At 38.3% G+C, this 20,556-nt stretch overlaps 1 protein-coding gene across 1 annotated transcript in view; it reads right to left on the bottom strand.

The window, feature by feature from the left end:
* Window positions 1–2,868: 2,868 nt before the first annotated feature.
* The window catches only part of PSMD1 (proteasome 26S subunit, non-ATPase 1), a 115,479-nt gene continuing 97,791 nt past the window's right edge, over window positions 2,869–20,556 (bottom strand). Inside the window, exons 20-25 of the mRNA XM_008975340.5 lie at window positions 14,073–14,242; window positions 11,839–11,931; window positions 10,322–10,408; window positions 9,591–9,737; window positions 4,900–5,055; window positions 2,869–3,094 (exon numbers count right to left, since the gene is read on the bottom strand). Of these exons, the coding sequence (XP_008973588.2) occupies window positions 4,909–5,055; window positions 9,591–9,737; window positions 10,322–10,408; window positions 11,839–11,931; window positions 14,073–14,242 (644 nt within the window). The 3' untranslated portion in view covers window positions 2,869–3,094; window positions 4,900–4,908. The remainder of the gene's footprint in view (window positions 3,095–4,899; window positions 5,056–9,590; window positions 9,738–10,321; window positions 10,409–11,838; window positions 11,932–14,072; window positions 14,243–20,556) is intronic.

The raw sequence follows: 20,556 nt of genomic DNA, 5'->3' as shown, positions 1-20,556 counted from the left end.
TCAAACGATTCTCCTGCCTCAGCCTCCGGAGTAGCTGGGACTACGGCACGTGCCACCATGCTTGGCTAACTTTTTCATATTTTTAGTAGAGACGGGGTTTCACCATGTTGCCCAGGATGGTCTTGATCTCCTGATCGCGTGATCCACCTGCCTTGGCCTCCCAAAGTGCATGAGTCACCATGTCCAGCCCCAAGGAGAGTATTTTTAAAACGCAAGTCATTTACCTGCAGGCCAGTAGGAAAAGACTAGATTCTAGGATCGGTCCCATTTAAGAAACCAAACCATTTATCACTTGCACCTGGTTTCAATGTTGTGCATCCCACTTACCGTCAACCCTGACACTGTGTGCCACAATGACACCATCTGGGAGTAATTGCTGCCACCCTCCCTTCTGTTTCTTCTATTGGTTGTGTCAACTCTAGCTCCTAGCCTGTTTTCATATGACTTTCACTCTTATTTTACTGTAGACTTCCTTACTCCTTGGTTAGCTCTCAGTCCTATGCATTTCCCAGGACATCTAGGAAAAAAAAAACCTAGCAGGAGGCCAGGCGCAGTGGCTCACGCCTGTAATCTCAGCATTTTGGGAGGCTGAGGTGGGCAGATCACCTGAGGTTGGGAGTTTGAGACCAGCCTGACCAACATGTAGAAACCCCGTCTCTACTAAAAATACAAAATTAGCTGGACATGGTGGCAAATACCTGTAATCCCAGCTACTCGGGAGGCTGAGGCAGGAGAATTGCTTGAACTCGGGAGGTGGAGGTTGCGGTGAGCCGAGACCGTGCCATTGCACTCCAGCCTGGGCAACACGAGCAAAACTCCATCTCAAAACAAATAAATAAATATTCATCAGGAAAGCAGACACCGACTGTCTCATCATAATCTGTTCCATGTAGATATTTTACTTTATAGCTTGCACTTTTTAATGCTATAACCTTTTCAAGATTTAAATTCTGAATTGCACTGCCTAATAGGAACTAGTGCTAACTGCTCCCTGAAGTTCAGTCTATTATTTTGGAAGGAGTGTGATGACATTGGCAGGAGGCCAGCGAATGTACCACCCCTCCCAGACTACTCAATTTTGTACAGTGACATCCAGAGACTTCTGTTTTTTAAACATTTCATATACTAGGGGAAATGTAAGAGATAACTGTCTGAAATGCAAGCAACGTTAAAAGCTTGAACAGGAAGGACATAGCTAATGAGAGGCTAGGAAATGAGATAATCTCTTTTATAGAATCATCTGATATTGAGGAAACAAGGAATTTACAAAGGAGGGGATACAATGAAATTAACCAATGAGTGGTTGATCCTTTGGGATTAGTAACCTTTAGACCTGGACATAAAAACTAGCCTGTGGTAGATGAATGTACTAGGGCTGATCTACTCAGGAATTTGTTTCCTTTAAGAATAGTTTCCCCCAACAAGATTCAGAAAACTACATCCTAAGTTAAGAGTGAAAGAATCAAGGTAGGGGCAAAATGCCATTCCTGTATAATTTTTTAAGCTACCTACTCATAAAACAACACAAAACCCCTGAAATCCAGCTCTTTTAAATTCCATGTCCCAGCAAATCAGAAACATCCATTTCATATGCCAGAACATGAGGAGATGGTGTAGTCGTCAGAATATCAACACTGACTGCTTATTCTAAAAGCCTAGCATCCAAGAAAGGCTTGATAATCTAGAAACCAAAATTGTACTTGTCAAAATTCATTATCCTGTATATATAATCAAATGTCTGCATTTTATTGCTTTTAAATTATACTTTAATTTTTAAAAAACATGAAAAAAAGATTGGAAAATGAGAAAGGAATAAAGGTACGTTATCAGATCCTGTGGCTAAATGAAACTAAATAAATTTTATCTATTAACAGGATCAAAAGCAAGAAACAATAAGCAAAGGTTTAACAAAAAAGCTTCTGAGCTGCCTAAACACACAATTCCCTTGGATTATAAAAGGGACTTCAGTAAGTGATGACACCCTCTATTCGATTAAAAAATTGTAGTTCAGGTGGCTAAAGTGGGAGGATTGCTTGAGCCCAGGAGTTTGAGACCAGCCTAAGCCTAAGCGACAGAGTGAGACTCTTTTTTTTTTTTTTCCCAGACAGGGTCTTGCCCTGTTGCCTAGGCTGTTGTGCGGTGGTGCAAACACAGCTCACTGCAGCCTCAACCTCCTGGGCTCAATTGATCTTCCTGCCTCAGCCTCCTGAATAGCTGTGACTACAGGTGCATACCACCCTGCCTGGCTAATTTTTTTTTTTTTTTTCAGACACTGTCTAACTCTGTCACCCAGGCTGGAGTACACTAGCACGATCAACCCTCACTGCAGCCTCGACCTCCAAGCTCAGGTGATCCTCCCACCTCAGCCTCCTGAGTAGTTGGGACTACAGGCACATGCCACTGTGCATGTCTAATTTTTTTTTTTTTTTTTGTAGAGGTGAGTTTTTGCCATGTTGCCCAGGCTGGTCTCAAACTCCTTGGCTCAAGCAATCTGCCCACCTTGGCCTTCCAAAGTGCTGGGATTATAGGTGTGAGCCACCCTGCCTGGCCTACCCAGCTAATTTTTCAATTTTTTTGTAGAGATGGGGGTCTCACCATGTTGCCCTGGCTGATTAGACCCCATATTGAACAACCCACAACCACAACAAAACTGTAGAGAATTCTTGGGGGTGATGAGCAAGGTTTGATTTTTTTCCCTTCCATTATTTTCATGGTCTATAATTTAAGAATAGTTTGACTTTTTCATCAATATGAAAGTCGTGCATACTCATCCTAGCAAATCAAGACTCTGGCTCTTGGGATTTAGGCATTTCATGGTGTGGGGAGGATTAGATACATTTATTAAAAACCCAGGCTGAAAAACAAATGTCTTGTCCATCTGGAGATCTTATATTTATTTGAAAACCAAGTTCTGTGAAAGAGCACACTCAACAGTCATATATCTTCTCTTCAACCAAAGACTTGGAGACAGGGTTCTTCAGGTCAGTGCAGAGGCAATGATACATGCATTGAATAGCAGGTCTCAGCATGAATTTCCTCATAAGCATTCCCAATATGAGCCTGGACAATCTTCTTCAGATAAGCAAGTGAGATCCTGGGAAAGGGAAGAAAGAACAGTAGTAGCTAGGGTCATTCTTAATTTCAAGACATTCTTTTTTTCCTCTTTACTATTAACTGTTGAAATCTAAAACTAGGCCCCAACCCTGCCTCTGCAGTCCTAATATACCAGTTTGTGCCACGACAGATTATAGTTTCCAAACTCCTAATGGACTGAATATTTTACCCCTTTGAAAACTAACAAGATTCCAGTTTCCAGCTATAAACCTCTAAGCCATTTTGTAATTAACTGCCTTGAAAGCTGTAATCAAGTGTTTTCCATGAGGTATTGCCAAAGGCTTGATGGGAGCTAACATGAGTCACCTCAATTCTCAGACAGACTGAGTGATCATGATAGCCTACGCTGTACTGTGCAAGTTGGGTAAAGCTTAGGAAACTATCAAGGCTGAAAGATAATTTTCAAAAGTAAGTTTAGAAAATAGGAAGGTTAGTATAAATCTGCCTTTCTCTAAGGCCCAAACTAATAGTCTTCCTGAGGTATAAATATATTTTCCTACTAATGGCAGGTTTCCACCTTAATATTTATCTGAGATTTCTGCAAATCTTTCCTAAACTGCTAGTCAGTATCTAACACACAGCATGCTAGATTTGCAACCAGACCTTCAAATATAACAAATGATACTGTCCTTATTTTTTTTAAAGAGTAGAATGAATTGGCCGGGCGTGGTGGCTCACACCTGTAATCCCAGCACTTTGGGAGGCCGAGGTTCGTGGATCAGCTGAGGTCCAGAACTTGAGACCAGCCTGACCAACATGGAGAAACCCTGTCACTACTAAAAGTACAAAATCAGCCGGGTGTGGTGGCGCATGCCTGTAATCCCAGCTACTTGAAACGCTGAGGCAGGAGAATCGCTTGAACCCAGGAGGCGGAGGTTGCGGTGAGCCAAGTTTGCGCCATTGCACTCCAGCCAAGAGCAACAAGAGCGAAACTCCGTCTCAAAAAAAAAAAAAAAATTGTCTGAAAACGTGTTTGTGCTTGGGTGGAATTAGGAAACCTTGATTATGTCTCACAATGTCTTCAAATATGTGATGAACACTCAAAAGAAAATGGGGAAATGAAGAACGACAATTTCATGAAATTAGATTACTCCAAACTTTCCCATCTAAAGACCCCTTTCAACACTGTTAAGACACTGATATAGTAAATGATCTTTGTCAATGGACACAGCCTTGTGGTTAGTCTAACTGACCTCAAAGTCCCTATAAGCACTATGTCTTATACACAGTAGATGTTCAATAGCACCACCATAGAATAAATGAATGTTAAGGCTTCTATGCCAAAAATACTGTCGAAGGAGATGGGGAGAGAGAAAAATCAGTGAGAAGCCTATATTTGTGCTACTCAAAAGTGTCACCTATGGGCCAGTGCCAGTCCACAACTATAACTGATCCACAACAAGAAGCTTACATCAGAATGTAAATCAACTCTATCACTAAGCAAACTGCAGTTCAGCTGATGTTTTGGGGAAGACTTTCTTGATGAAAGAAGCGTTGAGCAGACAGATTCTGGAGTAAGCTTCCTATCTCCTTATGGACCTATAAATATAGTTTGCAGACCAGCCACTTTGAATAACATGAGTAGAGTACGAGTCAAAGAGGAAAGAAAAAGGAATTTGTGGTTATATATGCAGAAAAAGGTTGAAACGGGGAAGTTTTAATACTGTTTAGGTAAATAAGGATTAAACACAAAAGGAAGGAAAAAAGTGAGATGATGTCCTTGCAAAAAACATTTGTGAAGTATTGACAAAGAAGTTTCCCTTCATAATTTTGTTGCACACGCACCTCTGGTCCTTAATCATCAATATACTCAAATGGTTCTGGGGGTTCTGGCTCTTGTTCCTCCTCCTCGATTTTTGGGCCATGTGCTGCCACAGGTTCCACCAGCTCCTCAATGTCTTCACTGGTATCCTTCAGAATGATGATGCCTCCAATAGAGAGCTGAAAACACAGGGGCGTGCAGAAGCGTACACTCATATTTCAAGCGTGCTCCACAATCTAGAGTAAATACTTGTTAAATGGTACTTTAAAACTACTTAAATGATTTGGAAGTGAAAAACTGGAGTAGAACTTTACTGGGATAAAGATAACTGTGATCTATACGAAGTATTTGCAAACGTAACCCAGTAGCTCTAGATGGTATAACATGTGATGCTGTTCTACTTGGATGATGCATCCCAATTCAAGAATAGTTATTTCCCAGCCATGGCCTTGACTACCAGCCTCAGTCTCACTGCAGGAAGAATGTTTACTGTCCAAATATAGTATCCTAATTCCTTCCTACTCAAGATGTGGTCCTGGGCCAGAAGCATCATTATCATCTGGAGCTTGTTAAAAATGCAGAAAAGCTGGCCCCACCCTAGATCTGCAGAATCTGCATTCTAACAAGATCCCAGTCAATCTGATGCACACTGAAGTTTGAGAAGCAGTCTAATGCATACTGTATGATTTGTGAGATGATAATCATTTTGAACACGAGCGTGTATACATTAAAAGCCAATTTTTTCTCCAGCAATTTCAGAATGATGGAGAGAATAACACAGATATCCCGGGTTTTTCACTTTAATCTATAAATCCACGTGATGCAAGCTGATGAAAAAATACATGGGAAACAAAAGGGAAGTAGACTGTAGCAGCAATTCTATTAAGCCCTCTCCCAAACATATTACAGAAGGTAAATTCAAACACTAAACTATTCACCCCTCTCTGGTGTGCTAATCTTATTCTATTTGCTTGCCTGTGTCAAAGGAAATGGAAAGCTGCTCTATGTAATTAAATCAGTCAACAGTGGCAGGGCACATCTGGAAAAAGCATATTTCTACCAAAGCACATTACTGGGAAGGAAAAGAAGCACAAGTACATTAGTTAAATGATTGACATATGTATAAGCATCTCTGCAGTTCAACCTAATCCAATTTTTACTCATCAGAACTCTGCCCTGCTGTGCTATAAAACTGGTGTGCTTCGTGAACTCCAAACTATTTCCCTTCTCCCGACACACACATATCATACATTTTTCTACAACCCCTTCCCTTAAAAAGTTTGCTTTCCTTGAAGAGGATCCATTTTATGAATGGACCCTGCCCTTACTGCCAATACTCCCAGAATGGAGCGTAGGGCCACTGTCCTAATCCTCCATAGCCTAAAAGTTTACTTGAACCTAATGGACCAAATGGAGATGAATCTCCTACCAAGCAGAAGAAAATATCCACGTTCACATGAGGACTTTCTATTTTTTGGAAAATGTGGATCCAGGTTATGCTATTTCATGCTTAACTGGAATGAAATAATCCAACTTAATCAAAGGAAGGCCTCATCATACAAAAACAACAGTAACACACACACACAAAAAATCCCAAAACTAATAATCCAAATCAACACATGGAAAGGGCTGTTTATAGCTATACATGGTCTAGGTTTGTTAATGCTTTACACGTTGGTGGGAAAGTTCACACCCTCTATGCATAAGATACACAATTTTCTGTTCTCTGGGGAGGCTAATTACAACTGTAGATATAGGCAATGAAACACTTCCTCTTGCCTCATGGTGGACAGGAAGCAGGGTAGGAATGTTGTTTCCAAAACTACAGCTGCCTCTTTCAAATGCAGTGTCTGAGGAAGGGTCCCATGACCTTGCCACTGAGGGTAGGGGAGTGAGTCACTGCACATACACAGAGGCAGTGTTTTCTTTTTTAAAATGAGATATATTAACATAAAATTCATTCTCTCAAAGCGTACAATTTAGTACATTCACAAACTTGTGCAGCTATTACTACTTCTGCTATCTAATTCAAAAATATCTGCATCAACCTAAAGAAACTGTGGGCCCATTAGCAGCCACTCTCCATTCTCCCCTTCCCCTGTCCTTGGTAACCACCAATCTAACTCGTCTCTATAGATTTGCCTTTTCTGAATGTTTCACATAAAGGGAACCATACCATATGCAGTCTTTAACGTCTGGCTTCTTTTACTTAAAATAATGTTTTCAAGGTTCACACACACTGTAGCATACATCAGTAAGTCTTTCCTTTTTATGGTCAAATAATATTCCATTATTATCTCACATTATTCATTCATCAGTTGATAAGACATTTAAGTTGTTTCCGTTTTATGGCTATTATGAATCATGCTGATATGAGCATTAGTGTATAAGCTTTTGTGTGGGCACAGTTTTCTCTTCTCTTAGGTATGGAATGGAATTGCCAGTCATATGATAAGACTACATTTAACTTTTTGAGGAACTGCCAAACTCTTTTTTTCCACTGTGGCTGTAACTTTACTTTCCCACTATTACTCTATGAGGGTTCCAATTTCTGCATATTCTTGTCTGTGCGGTCTTTTTGATTACAGCCATCCTGGTGGGTAGAATGTGGTATCTTCTTATGGTTTTGTGTTTCTTTTTAAATTAAGAGATGGGGTCTTGCTATGTGCCTAAGCTGGTGTCCAGTGGCTGTTCATAGGCACAATCATATTGCACTACAGCCTCGAGCTACTGGGCTCAAGCAATCCTCCTGCCTTGGCCTCCCATGTAGCTGGGACTGTAAGTGGGAACCACTGCACCTGTTATGGTTTTGATTTCCATTTCCTAATGAGTAATGATGTTGAGCATCTTTTCATGTGCTTATTTGCCCATCTGTACATCTTCTTTGGAGAAATGTCTATTCAAATCATTTGCCTGTTTTAAAATTAGGTTGTCTTTTTATTGTTGAGTTGGAGGAGCTCTTCGTATGTTCTAGATGTAACTGTCTTATCAGATAAATGATTTGAAAATATTTTCTCCTATTCTATAAAGTTTGTATTCCCTGATTTGTGTGTCCACTAAAGTCAATGCTCATTTAACTTAGTAGTCAGCTAACAACTGGACAGGAATTTCCTTAAACACTTTGGAACACAAAGTCTCCCACTCTTTGAAGGAGTGTGTGTGTGTGTAGGGCTATACTTTCAACAGGATTCCTCATTTCTTCCTTGCACAGACATATGCAGTCTTTTAATTCATAGGTGGACCAACTGTTATAGCTATCTCTGACTTAATTTGAGCAAAGGCTTAGCAATCATTTAGTTTTCTACTGTGGTGTACAGTGTGCTCATATGGCCTAATGGCATTGAGCATGTGCCTCACTGTCTTAGTTCATAATTATCAAAAACACTAGTTATTTCACGTGCTTAGAATATGCTCTAGTTGTGTCCTAATACATCTGTTCTGGATTCCCATGCTACTGGTAAGATAAGTTTACAGACACAGTTAGAATACGTTCTCTGTAAAACCGCCACCGAGATGAACCAGGTTGCAGATCAGACAGCGACTGCATTAAAGGTATCCATTGATGATTCTGTCCATTCATTTAACACTACACAGCAACTACTACAGATCAGGCAGTGCTACAGATTAGCATTTACCATTGTTTTAGGTGCTTTACATGTAACAACCTATTTAATCTCCACAACATCAACAGGAGGTAGGTAGCATTACCATATCAATTTTACAGATGAGGAAACTGAAATACAAAGATTAAATGACTTGTCTTAGTCACACAGCTAACAGTAGAAATAAAAACCCAGTTATGCCAAATTCCAGCTCTAAACCACTACATACACTATCTTGCATCCCTTGGGTTTATCTCTTCTAGCTGATAAATTAGTCAGGTAAGACCCCGACTCACAATTATAGGTAGGAGTTGCCTTTGACCCACCATCAGGTTGATAAGAATAAGTTTACTCCTGTATAAGGATAAGGATCTAGAAATCGAATCTCTGACATTTTAGACAGATCTAGCATCCGGATGTCTTGGATGGGTCTACTGATGGTGCTCTAGTTATCTACAAGAACCTGGAAGATAAAGGCAGTATCACACTCATATTTCTGATAAGCATTTGTTTTTAACATGAAGCACTCTGTCTTGGAATAAATTAAATTCCATGAAGATCCTTTTCTAACTAAAATGCAATGCATTTATGACAATGGTGTAATGAAATAGAAAAAAAAAAAGACAACGGTGTAATTACCATAGTAATCAATACTTATTGAGCAGTCCCAAGTCTTGTTCTCAGTGCTTGTTCAATCTGTGCCTCATTTCTGAGTCAGGGATGGTAATCTCTGTTTTATAATAAAGAAAACTGAGGCAGAGAGAGATTTAGTACCTGGCCTAAGGTCACTTAGCCTGAGCAGTATACTCAAGATTCAAATCCTGTATGCTTGGCTGTAGAGTCTATATTCCTAATCAAATTGCTGTATTAGGAACTCCTACGTCGTATGTCTGTGGTAGAAGACGGGAGTTTGTAGGGTTACACAGGGAAAAGAAAAATTCTCCCAAATCTATATGAAATGGAAAAGAACATTCTCTCTTTTGTTAAATAATTTCTTAGAACTAGTGAGCTTGCTCAAATGCTTTGGAGATTTATCATTCTCTATCAATATTCTATTGTCCTATGGATTAATATCCCACTGGTATATACAGTAAGAGTCACTGGTAACTTACTGGTTTGAAAGGCTGGTATCTACAGGTCTCCGGCATGGTTAGGACCTTAAGCTGGGCAGGCATAACTCGGGCTGGGTTATCCAATAACTGGAAGTTTGGCTCAGGTTCTTTTTTCTTCTCCTTTTCCTCCTTTTTCTCTGCCTCATCCTATAAAATAAAATTTAAAAAAAGTTCAATAGAAGTTCATTTCTGTTCCACAGAACTGAGTAACATCTGAAGTTTATTGAGCAGCTATAAGGTACAAGAGGTAGTGGTCGGTAGTAATGGAAGCACAACTAAAGTGCTATCAGACTCAGAGGAGGGAAAAGTAACTCTGCTTAGGAATGAGAATGGTATTTGACTTGGTTTTAAAGGATAAAAAGGTTTTTCTACCAGCAGAGATCAGAAAAAGGTCTACCTAAACAAATGATAATCCCTTTGCTTGAAAGGGTTTTTCTTTCTCCACCTCATCATCTTGTCTGTGAAAAACCTACTTTGCCCTTCAAAACCTATTTTAGTTGTCATTTGCTCCAGGAACTTTTTACTGATTTGTACCCTTCTATTCTTCCCACAAATGGATATATTTTCTAGAGTCTCTTTCAAGTACAGTTTGATGATTCCACATGCTGGGAACAGGATAATTATTTGAAGGAAGCCAAGAGCAAGGTAGAATAATATTCGACTAAGGAAGAATCTCGACCATGACAGAGACAGAGATACTTCAATCCACATGACCACCAAGTTATACCTACCACTTCCATTTTCTCCTCCTCCTTTTTTTCCTTTTCTTTTTCCTTCTTTTTAGCCTTGGCAGTTATAGATAATACAGCAGTAGAAACCTGGGGAAATGAGCAGGGTAAATTGTTGTAATCCCTTACTGACATACAAACATGCAAGCCCTAGAGAACTCAGTCCTACAACACTATTCTATTTCCTAGCTGTATTACACATATATATATATATATCTAAAAATCAAAGAATAAATGGGAAAACTAAACAGGACATTTACTGAAATAATTTACTACTCTTGTCATCAAGTGAATCTTTAGTTCTTGGAGGCTTGTGTCCAATATAACTCTTCCCTTTTTTTGATCTGTAGCCTACCTTGGATATGAATTTGCTCTCATGTACTTCCAAGATTGAGATTTGGGTGCTATAGCCTTTTTGCTTTACGGGAAAGCAATGGAAAATAGAACAATTTCCTTCAGCGCTGGCTGTAGATATCCTCTCTGGACTACATGTCTTACAATGCTAATACACAGTGGGTGAGTGGTTAGCCTATATTATTCTCCTTCATGGGTCTTGCTGAAAACAAAGGTGAAAAGCTGGGCAATACTGGTGTAAAAGCTGATTTTGTTTCAGACCCAAAGGAGGGTCTGAAACATGGCTGATGAAACAAGATGCTGTCAAGGCTATTCCTTAACTGCTACCCTCAAATTTGGTTAATTATCCTTACTTATACACAAAATTTACAGCAAATAATCAACAACTGGCCAATATGAAAATTATCATGAGAGAAAGAGCCATTTTCCTATATATAAGGTATCAAAAAAAGTATAATTTTACTGAGTAAAACTTTATGGGCAAGTACAACTCTTTAATGTATTATTCTTTAATACAGGAGTGTCCTCATACGCAGTTGGTAGGAGTATAAAGTGATTATGTCCATTTTGAAAGGCAAATTAGTTAATAACTATGAACATAATGTGCATTACTTTTGATCAAGTAACCTGACATCCAGGATTCTAACCTACAGATATACTCACACAGTGCACAAATACATGTGTATAAAGACTTTCAATTCCAGGCTCACTTGTGTAGGGCTAACAAATGAGAAATAATCTTAAATGAATATCAAAGAAAACACTGGTAAAACAAACAGTACTACACATAGTAAAGGCATTGTTTTGCAGCTCTGGGAAAAAATGAGATCTGTATACATTGAAAGTTTTAAAAATAAAAAAATATATAGTTAATGTGAAAACAAGATGCAGAAAAGTATGTAGAGAATAATTTTATTCGTGGTATAAAAAGTACTGACATGTGCAGAGAAAACCTTCAGAGGGATTCAGAAGTTGTGACTCCTGTGACATGAGACTTGGATGACCAAGAGACGAAAAGGACTTTTACTTCATATTCTTGTGTAATGTCAAATGTTAGCATAAGAAGTGTTACTTTTAAAACATAAAACATAGTTAAAGAAAAAGTAAAATACTCAGTGGCTCCTATATTTAAGTACAAATGCTGCTAAAAGGAACAAAGAACCTACCTTTTCCTTTTCTTTTTCTTTTGGTACTTCCAGAGGGGCAGGATATGCAAATGTGGATGGTTTACAGTTCGATTTATACTGAACTTTCGGCATCTGAAGAAATTCCATTAAAATAACATTGGCTTTAAGTACTCTGTGCTCTCCACAAGCATACGGATACAAAAGGAGACCAAAGTTTTAATGCAGGCTATATGTTCAACTATGTTATGACTCCTCTCTGAAAGCCATGTCTACTTTTACTGATTTAGTTTTTAGGTTCTTTACAGAATTACCTGCAGTTCTCTATACTTTTCTTAATCTCTGTGCCTTTGAATGGGCATCCCTTTATCTTTATGAACAAACCAACCTGCTTCAATGGGTAAGTCCTATTCATGGTGTGAGCATCAGATCAACTGTTCTCTCCTTTGTAAAGCATTTGATGGTCTATCCTGCATACAAACTGCCATTTCCCTTCTTTGTACCAGACTAGTAACTTACACTAGCCTGAATACAATTTCCACACCATATATAATCATGCCTTGTAAGAGTGTAACATGAGCCTAATAGAAAGTCAGCTTCACATTACCTAGTGACCAGTTTTAAAGTTCTTTGGTCTGAATTTTTCCTTTCTTTCGTTCTTTCTTTTTTTTTTTTTTTTTTTTGAGATGGAGTTTCGCTCTGTCGCCCAGGCTCTGGAGTGCAGTGGCGCAAACTCAGCTCACTGCAAGCTCTGCCTCCCGGGTTCACGCCATTCTCCTGCCTCAGCCTCCCGAGTAGCTGGGACTACAGGTGCCCGCCACCATGCCCGGCTAATTTTTTTTGTATTTTTAGTAGAGACGGGGTTTCACTGTGTTAGCCAGGATGGTCTCAATCTCCTGACCTCGTGATCCACCTGCCTCGGCCTCCTTTCTTTCTTTCTTTCTTTTTTTTTTTTTTTGAGACAGAGTTTCACTCTGTTGCTCAGACTGGAGTGCAGTGGTGCAATCTCAGCTCACTGCAACCTCTGACTCCTGGGTTCAAGCGATTCTCCTGCCTCAGCCTCCCAAGCAGCTGGGACTACAGATGTGCACAACCACACCCGGCCTGAATTTTTCTCTATTTACCCAATCTGCATTGATGGAGGATGATAATAAATACCACCATAAGGACAAAGAACCTTATCTTCTCCATCCCATTTTCATTACAAAGAGTAAAAACAGCAGTCATAAAATTGTTTGGCAGAGAATAAAACAGGTTATACAGGATGTTTAATTACAATGTTAAAAGTTGGGGATTGGGAAACCAAGGGATTCTTGTTCTGACAATAAAGCTGCTCAATATTTACAAATGTGAGCAGTTTTAGTACCGAAACACTTAACGAAGGATAACTGGCTGTACAGCTATACTGAAAAAATCAATACAAAGAAATATTCTATTTTTACCAGTCAGTTTTAAGCCTAAAACTTTTCCACTCTGAAAATGTAGTAGAACATTTTAACAGTGATGACCAGATGTAAGAGTTATTTAAAGGTCAAAAAGCCTTTCGACTTTTAAAGAACAAGAAGATGAATCATCAAGTCACAGGACTAAGAAAGACCTAAACACAAACTCCATTAAAAAAATATGACCACAAATGTGATGACAGGGCACGCAGTGCCTTAAATTTCTGACTTAAGTCAGCAGTTACATTCCATCAGATTCCCTAGCTCCTCACAGTTGGTCTTGTTTCCTGCTTCTACCAAAGGGTCATCCTCCTATTTTGCTTTTTCCCTTTAGTAATAATTCTTTCTTCCATCAACCACTCGAGTATCAGATAACTCTGGAAGATTTAGTTTAGGTTTGCATTCTTCCTTGCCCAGATTACTGCAATAGCATTGTAATGAGTTTCCACTGATACCAGAAAGATCTTTCTAAATGGAAATCTCATGTTCATTTATCATTTGAAATCCTTCGACAGTTCCCAGGCTTTAGTATTAAATAAAATTCATCAGAGTGGTATATAAAGCCTCTTCATATGTTTATATTTAGCCCCCTCTCTCACCATTCTTTCTCAACTAATTACTTGAAGTTACACAGCTAGTAAGGAGATATGATTTTCAAAACTTTCAATGACACACTCCATTCAAAAAGGTGACGATTCAACTTGAAGGGAAAATGTTATTATAAGATGTTAACTCATCTTTAAAATTTAATGGAAATCCTTGCAAGTGGGTGGTAAATATGAATAAGATACGGTGAACAGGAAATACTACAAAGCTGAGGTCTCACAGACATACCTTTAAGTCCTTGTTAAGGCCAATGACACAGGTAGGGGTATAAGCCAATGACAGGAAGTGTGAAAGAGGAAACCAGAACCAAAACTGGGTAAATACAAGGACGCCAACCACAGAAGGCATATGAGTATGCCCAGTCCTGGACTGTAAGGAGATTGTGACATTATGACCACCTGTAGAAAAAGAGAGAAACCATGAACAATAATAGTATTGTCCTATTATTATAGTAGGACAATAATAACGATATCTTTCTTTCTTTCTTTTTTTTTTTGTTTAAAGAGATAGGGTGTCACCGTTACCCAAGCTTGGGTGACAGAGTGAAACACTGCAACCAAGTGCAGCAGCACGATCATGGCTCACTGCAGCCTCGACCTCCTGGCCTTAGGGGATCCTCCTCTTTTAGCCTCCCGAGTAGCTAGGACTACATGTGCGCGCCGCCACACCTGGCTGATTTTTAAATTTTTTGTAGAGACGAGGGTCTCACTATGTTGCCCAGGCTAGTCTCAAACTCCTAGCCTCATATGATCCTCCTGACTCAGCCTCCCAAGTCTTGGGATTACAAGCATGTGAGGCACTACACCCAGGCAATAACAAAGATCTGTAAGTGCTGCAGTAGGGAAACATCTGGTGATGATTTTAAAAGCACAATTCATATGTGCAGTCTAATATGCAGTCCTTGGAATTAGTGAGTTATCCAGGCTCTCCAAAATTGGAAGTGTACTTTTAACTGGATTTAGCACACATCTAGACTTACTTTCTCTATAGGCAGGCGTTTTTCAAAAACTAGGCCTGAAGGGTATGAAAACTGTGATGCTAAATTAAGTATTAATCTGCATTATATATTGGCTTTTCATGTGTTAATAAAAAGCAAAGTTTTAGTATATACTTTTTGCACAGCATAGCAGAGGCAAGCATAGATAGTTTGCTTAGTTTTACTCTTTCTGCTTCAATCATATGCAAATACATATTTATAATATACTTACACATTTATAAAAATTTATATAAAACAGTAAAGAATATGTTCTGACTCTTGGTCTTTTAGGTGCTAAGCAGCATAAACATTATTAGAATTTTGAGAAATATCCCTTACAAATTATGAAGATTTATATGCAGCTATATAAAAATCTATGAAAGCATTGAGCATTACCCGACGAATTATTAAGCCACTTAAATTGGTGGGAGGAGCTCTGACATTAACTAGCCCTGTAACCATGGACAAAACACTTTATTTCTAATTCCTTTTCTCCCATTAGCAAAATGAGGGGTTGAATTTGAACACTTGAACGAGAACACTACCACTTACAAAAGAAAACTTAACCTCTAACCCTTGATTCAACTGAAATTTTTCTAAGGAAACACAATATGTAAAGGAATGAAATCAGAGCTGCTTCTGTTTAATCAGAAGTTTGGACTGCTGGGAGAATATATGGCCTGGAACCAGGGGTCCCCAAATCCTGGGGCTGCAGACCTGTCCATGGCCTGTTAGGAACCAGGCTGCAGAGCAGGAGGTGAGCGGAGGGCAACTGAGCATTACCACCTGAGCTCTGCCTCCTGTCAAATCAGCAGTGGCATTAGATTCTCATAGGAATGTGAACCTTATTGTGAACCGCACATGCGAGGGATCTAGGCTGTACGTTCCTTATGAGAATCTAATGCCTACTGAACTGAGGTGGAAAAGTTTCATCCTGAAACCACCCCACCCCCGTCGTAGAAAAAAACATTGTCTTCCATGAAACCTGTCCCTGGTGTCAAAAAGGTTGTGGACTGCTGCCCTAGACTATTCCTCTACAGAGTGCAGATAAAGTTTGAAAGCCAGTGAACTAGAGCTAAGATCCAAGCCATCAGTTGGGGAGAGCTGGTGAGCCCTTGTAAGGCTGAGATTCTAGGAGGCTATGAGGGATTACAAACCCAAATGCCTTTAGGAACAAGTCAAGTAAACAAATAAGGAATAAGTGGGCTGGGAGCACTGGGGACTGAAGCAAACTGTAAAGTACATGTCCTATTTAAAGGTAGCTTGTTACTGGGGGTGTAGGTCCAGGATTACTAGGTCATTTTGTTTTTAAAACTGAAGCAAACTGGAAAACACATGTTCTATTTAAAGGGAATATCTTACTACAGTGTAGGTCCAGGGTCACTAGGTCATTTTGTTTTTAAAAGTAGACTATGGATTTTGTCCAAAATCTTGCAAATTTTGTTAGGCAGGCAAAACAAAACACACCATTATCAGATTTGGCCCATGCGCTAGATGGTAACAGAGTTAGTGCTGGATCACAGAACTTTGAAATGCAAGAATCTTCATTTAAATAATATATCCTATAAAAATGGGGCTTGTCTGTGCCTAATCAGGGTCTTAATTGGAATTCCAATGCGGATTCCTGTTGCTTACATTTCTCTTCTCTTGATCTCAGTGTTTTATAGGCATCTTCACATTTTGCTTGGAGTCAAGAACCAAACACTGACTTGACTTGACTAAACCAAGCAGCATTTTAATTTTTATAAGAATCAGGTTTCTACTGTTCAACCAAATAATCTAGATTTTCTTAATACTCCACTAAAGGTATTTAAATTTTTCATCTGAAAAAAAGGCCAGGTATACTTTAATCTTGTTTTTCCAATAGGAATGAATTATATACATTTATTGTCTACTTGTACTCTTCCCTACGCTAACCCCCATTCACTGAATGCTAACTCTATGTTGAGGATTGTGAATAACATACTGGAAAAGATCCTAAGGAGACTCCAGTCTCACAAAGAAGACAGATAATTCGATAATTAAAATAAGATATGAAAGTATTATGATAGCTATAAACCTGGGTGCTAGTGGGAACATTTCACTAAGACATAGTAACTAACCTGGGATGGAGGCTGGGGAGGGCAGAAGAGAGGAAAACGATGCCTAGCTAACGTGCTATTTGATCTAACTTTGAAGCTGAATTTCCTTTTAGTTCAATGAAATCTATCTTCTTCGGACTTAGAAGCTAAATTAGCCTTTTGTTCTAACATTCTGAGATTTAATAAATAAGGTAGAGTTTATCATATTGATAATTTGCAGTTTAACAAACTTCAATCAACTTCTTTATCTTCGGCTTTTCTCCCAGAAGAGACCGAATCACTGAGTGAGTTCTCATAAACTTCAACTTCATTCCTTCCCTTGAAGTTGCCCTCTCTAGATTTTTCTCTACTACCACTAATTTTCTTTTTTCTTTTTTTGAGATGGAGTCTCATTCTGTCGTCCAGGCTGCAGTGCGGTGGCACAATCTCAGCTCACTGCAACCTTCACCTCCAGGCTCAAGCAATTCTCGTGCCTCAGCCTCCTGAATACCTGGGAATACAGGCATGCACCACCATGCTCAGCTAATTTTTGTATTTTTAGTAGAGACAGGGTCTCACCATGTTGGTCAGGCTGGTCTCAAACTCCTGACCTCAAATGATCCACCCACCTCGGCCTCCCAAAATGCTGGGATTACAGGTGTGAGCCACTAAGCCAGGCCTACTACCACTAATTTTACTGAGAGAAGATCAAGACTGCAAATTTTTCTAACGCAGTTGCAGCACAGTGTTCTATGAGGATAGGATATTAAAAAGTGAAAAAGGACATGAGATTAATTCTATGCTCATAACAGTGAACACTACAGTATAGAACTTTTATGTAGGGCCAGGTATGGTGGCTCACACCTGTAATCCCAGCACTTTGGGAGGCTGAGGTGGGTGGATTGCCTGAGATCAGGAGTTCGCGACCAGCCTAGGCAACACGGTGAAACCCAGTCTCCACTAAAATACAAAAAAAATTGCCGGGCGTGGCGGTGTGCACCTGTAGTCCCAGCTACAGGAGGGACTGAGGCAGGAGAATTGCTTGAACCCGGGAGGTGGAGGTTGCAGTGAGCCGAGATCATGCCACTGCACTCCAGGCTGGGTGACAGAGTTGGCCCCCCCCCGCCCGCAAAAAAAGAACTTTTATGTAATAAATGTCTAAAGCAAAAATTGTTATAAATAAAGAGAAACAGAAAGAAGCACCAAAACTTGATTGGTCCACGAGACAAACAGATAAAGTAAAAAAGCCCCAAACAAAAAAAGAAGATATAAAAAAAAAAAAGAAAAAGAAAAAGAAAAGACAAACAGAGGCTGAAAGAGGAAGGAAGAGAACACAGTGAGATGACTTGTAGTAAATCTGGCAGAGAAGAGGCGAAACATAGAATTATCCTCCCTTAATTCTTTTTTCTTAATATATAATTTTATATTTTTAATTAAAAATTTATTTTTCTTTTTTTGTATTGCTCCTTGCAGAGCAGGGCTACCCTACAGGTAGTGTGCCCAGAGCAGTCTCCCCCAATTCTTAACAAGTAACCCTAATATAGTAAAAACCAGCAAAAAACTGTGGTAGTGGTGAACAAGTGAAGGGGTGTAGTCTAAAATCATACACTTTAAAAAGTGGCAGCTAAAAGAGAAAAAAAAGATTACAGAGCAGTAAAATGTTATCCCTAAATGTTGTTTTAAATACTCACCACCAAAAGAAGTAATCTGAAAAGGCTACATAATGTATTATTCAAACTATATGAAAATCTGGAAAAGGCAAAACTAAAACTGTGGAGACAGTTCAATTAGGATAATTAGTAAGTTCAGGAGATCTATAGTACAGCATGATGACTACAGCTAATAATAATGTACTGTATATCTGAAAATTGCTTAAGGAGATCTTAAATTTTCTCATAACAAAACATGATAAGTATGTAAGGTGACAGATATGTTAATTAGCTTGATTTAACTATTTTACTATATATATATATCTCATGTATATATATCATGTATATATATCACCATGTACACTGTATGTACAATTTCTATTTGTCAACCATACCTTAATAAAATAAATAAAAATAAGTTTTTTAAAAAGAAAAAGAATGAAAAAGGGGATATCACTACAGATTCCACAGACATTGAAAAAGTAAGAGGATATTATAAAAAAACTTTCAATAAATTCGAAACTTTATCTATTAAAACAAAATAAAACTATGGAGACAGTAAAAAGGTCAGGGACTTGTGGGGAGGGCAAGGAGGGATAAATAGGTTAAGCACAGGGAATTTTTAGGGTAGTGAAACTATTTTGTATCATACTGTTATGGTAGACACATGTCATTAAAGATCTGTCAAAACCCATAAAATGTACAACATAAAGGGTGAACTCTAATGTAAACTAGGGAGTTTAGTTAATAATAATGTGTCAATATTGGCTCATTGATTGTAAGCAAATATACCACACTAACACAAGATGCCAATAACAGGGGAAATTGGAGGGGCAAAGGGGACATATGGAAACTCTGCATTTCTTCCTCAATTTTTTCTGTAAATCTAAAAAATTTTAAAAGCCCAATTAAAAAAACTTAATTACTGATAAAATCCAGCCAATTAAGTGTCTAGACTTAGTACAGATAACCTAAGGATGAAAAAGCTGCAATAAAAGAAATGGGCACTGAATCCATTTAAATATGAAACTAAGACCATACAATTGTAAGAATTATGATTTCTGAAGACAATGTAAATATCACAAACTGTTGACAACATAAACATAATATAAAAATATTGGAAGGTAGTGAAGAGTGAGAAGGGAGAAACTATGGAAACCTACATATGTAGCTTGTAAATGGGAGGGAATCAATACCATTTAGAATTGAAATGGTTTACTTTACCTAAAATATTTATAGAATTTTTTTTATCTATAAACAGCTGCAAGGAAATATTTTTTAAATTAAAAAGAAAGAGAAAAGTAAACTATGCCTCAATATTAAAATTTTAACCAGAAAACTCTCAACTTCTTGGAAAATAAAAACCAACCAAACAAAAAACTCCATTAGACAAATAGGTTAAAAGAGAGGAACATTTGCCTCAAAAATTTAGAAAAGAACACCAAAGTTATAAAACAGCAAATAATAAAGATCAAAAATAAAGAATTTACAAAAAAAGAACAAAGTACATAAATAGAGAAATTACTGGCAAACCTAATAAAGAAAAAAGGATTAATCAAATTAGAAAGGAGATATGGATTTTTTTTAAAGAAAGAGGCCATATGAGGGAGATTATCTAAAATTATAAAAGGACTCTGAAAACTGTGGTATGATTAAAACACTCTCAGCAAGTAGAAAACCCAAAAAGATTAAAAACAAAAAATTATGAGTTATCAAATTAATAGCAGCTTCTTTTCCTCATCTCCTTCACTACAAATATACACACATTCCTAGTTGACTGAGGAAACAATGACTGCAACAAATAAGGCTAACTGTTTTTCTTAGAATCCAATGGCTAATAAATGTGAAAAAAAATGCTCCCTTAATACTAGAACTGCTATAAAAACCTTGAGATGTTATTCCTCACCTTTCAAATTAGCAAAAATAAAAAGGATTATATTCACATGGATAGGGTACATCAAGAAAAAGAATCACATAGTTGAACAATGAAGTATGTATCTGCTCTTCTCCTCTTATCCTATTGAGAG

The sequence above is a fragment of the Pan paniscus genome, chromosome 13, assembly GCF_029289425.2.
Source record: "Pan paniscus chromosome 13, NHGRI_mPanPan1-v2.0_pri, whole genome shotgun sequence".
NCBI lineage: Eukaryota > Metazoa > Chordata > Mammalia > Primates > Hominidae > Pan > Pan paniscus.
Note: the sequence above shows the minus strand (reverse complement) of the source record. Positions and strands in the feature narration are given on the sequence as shown.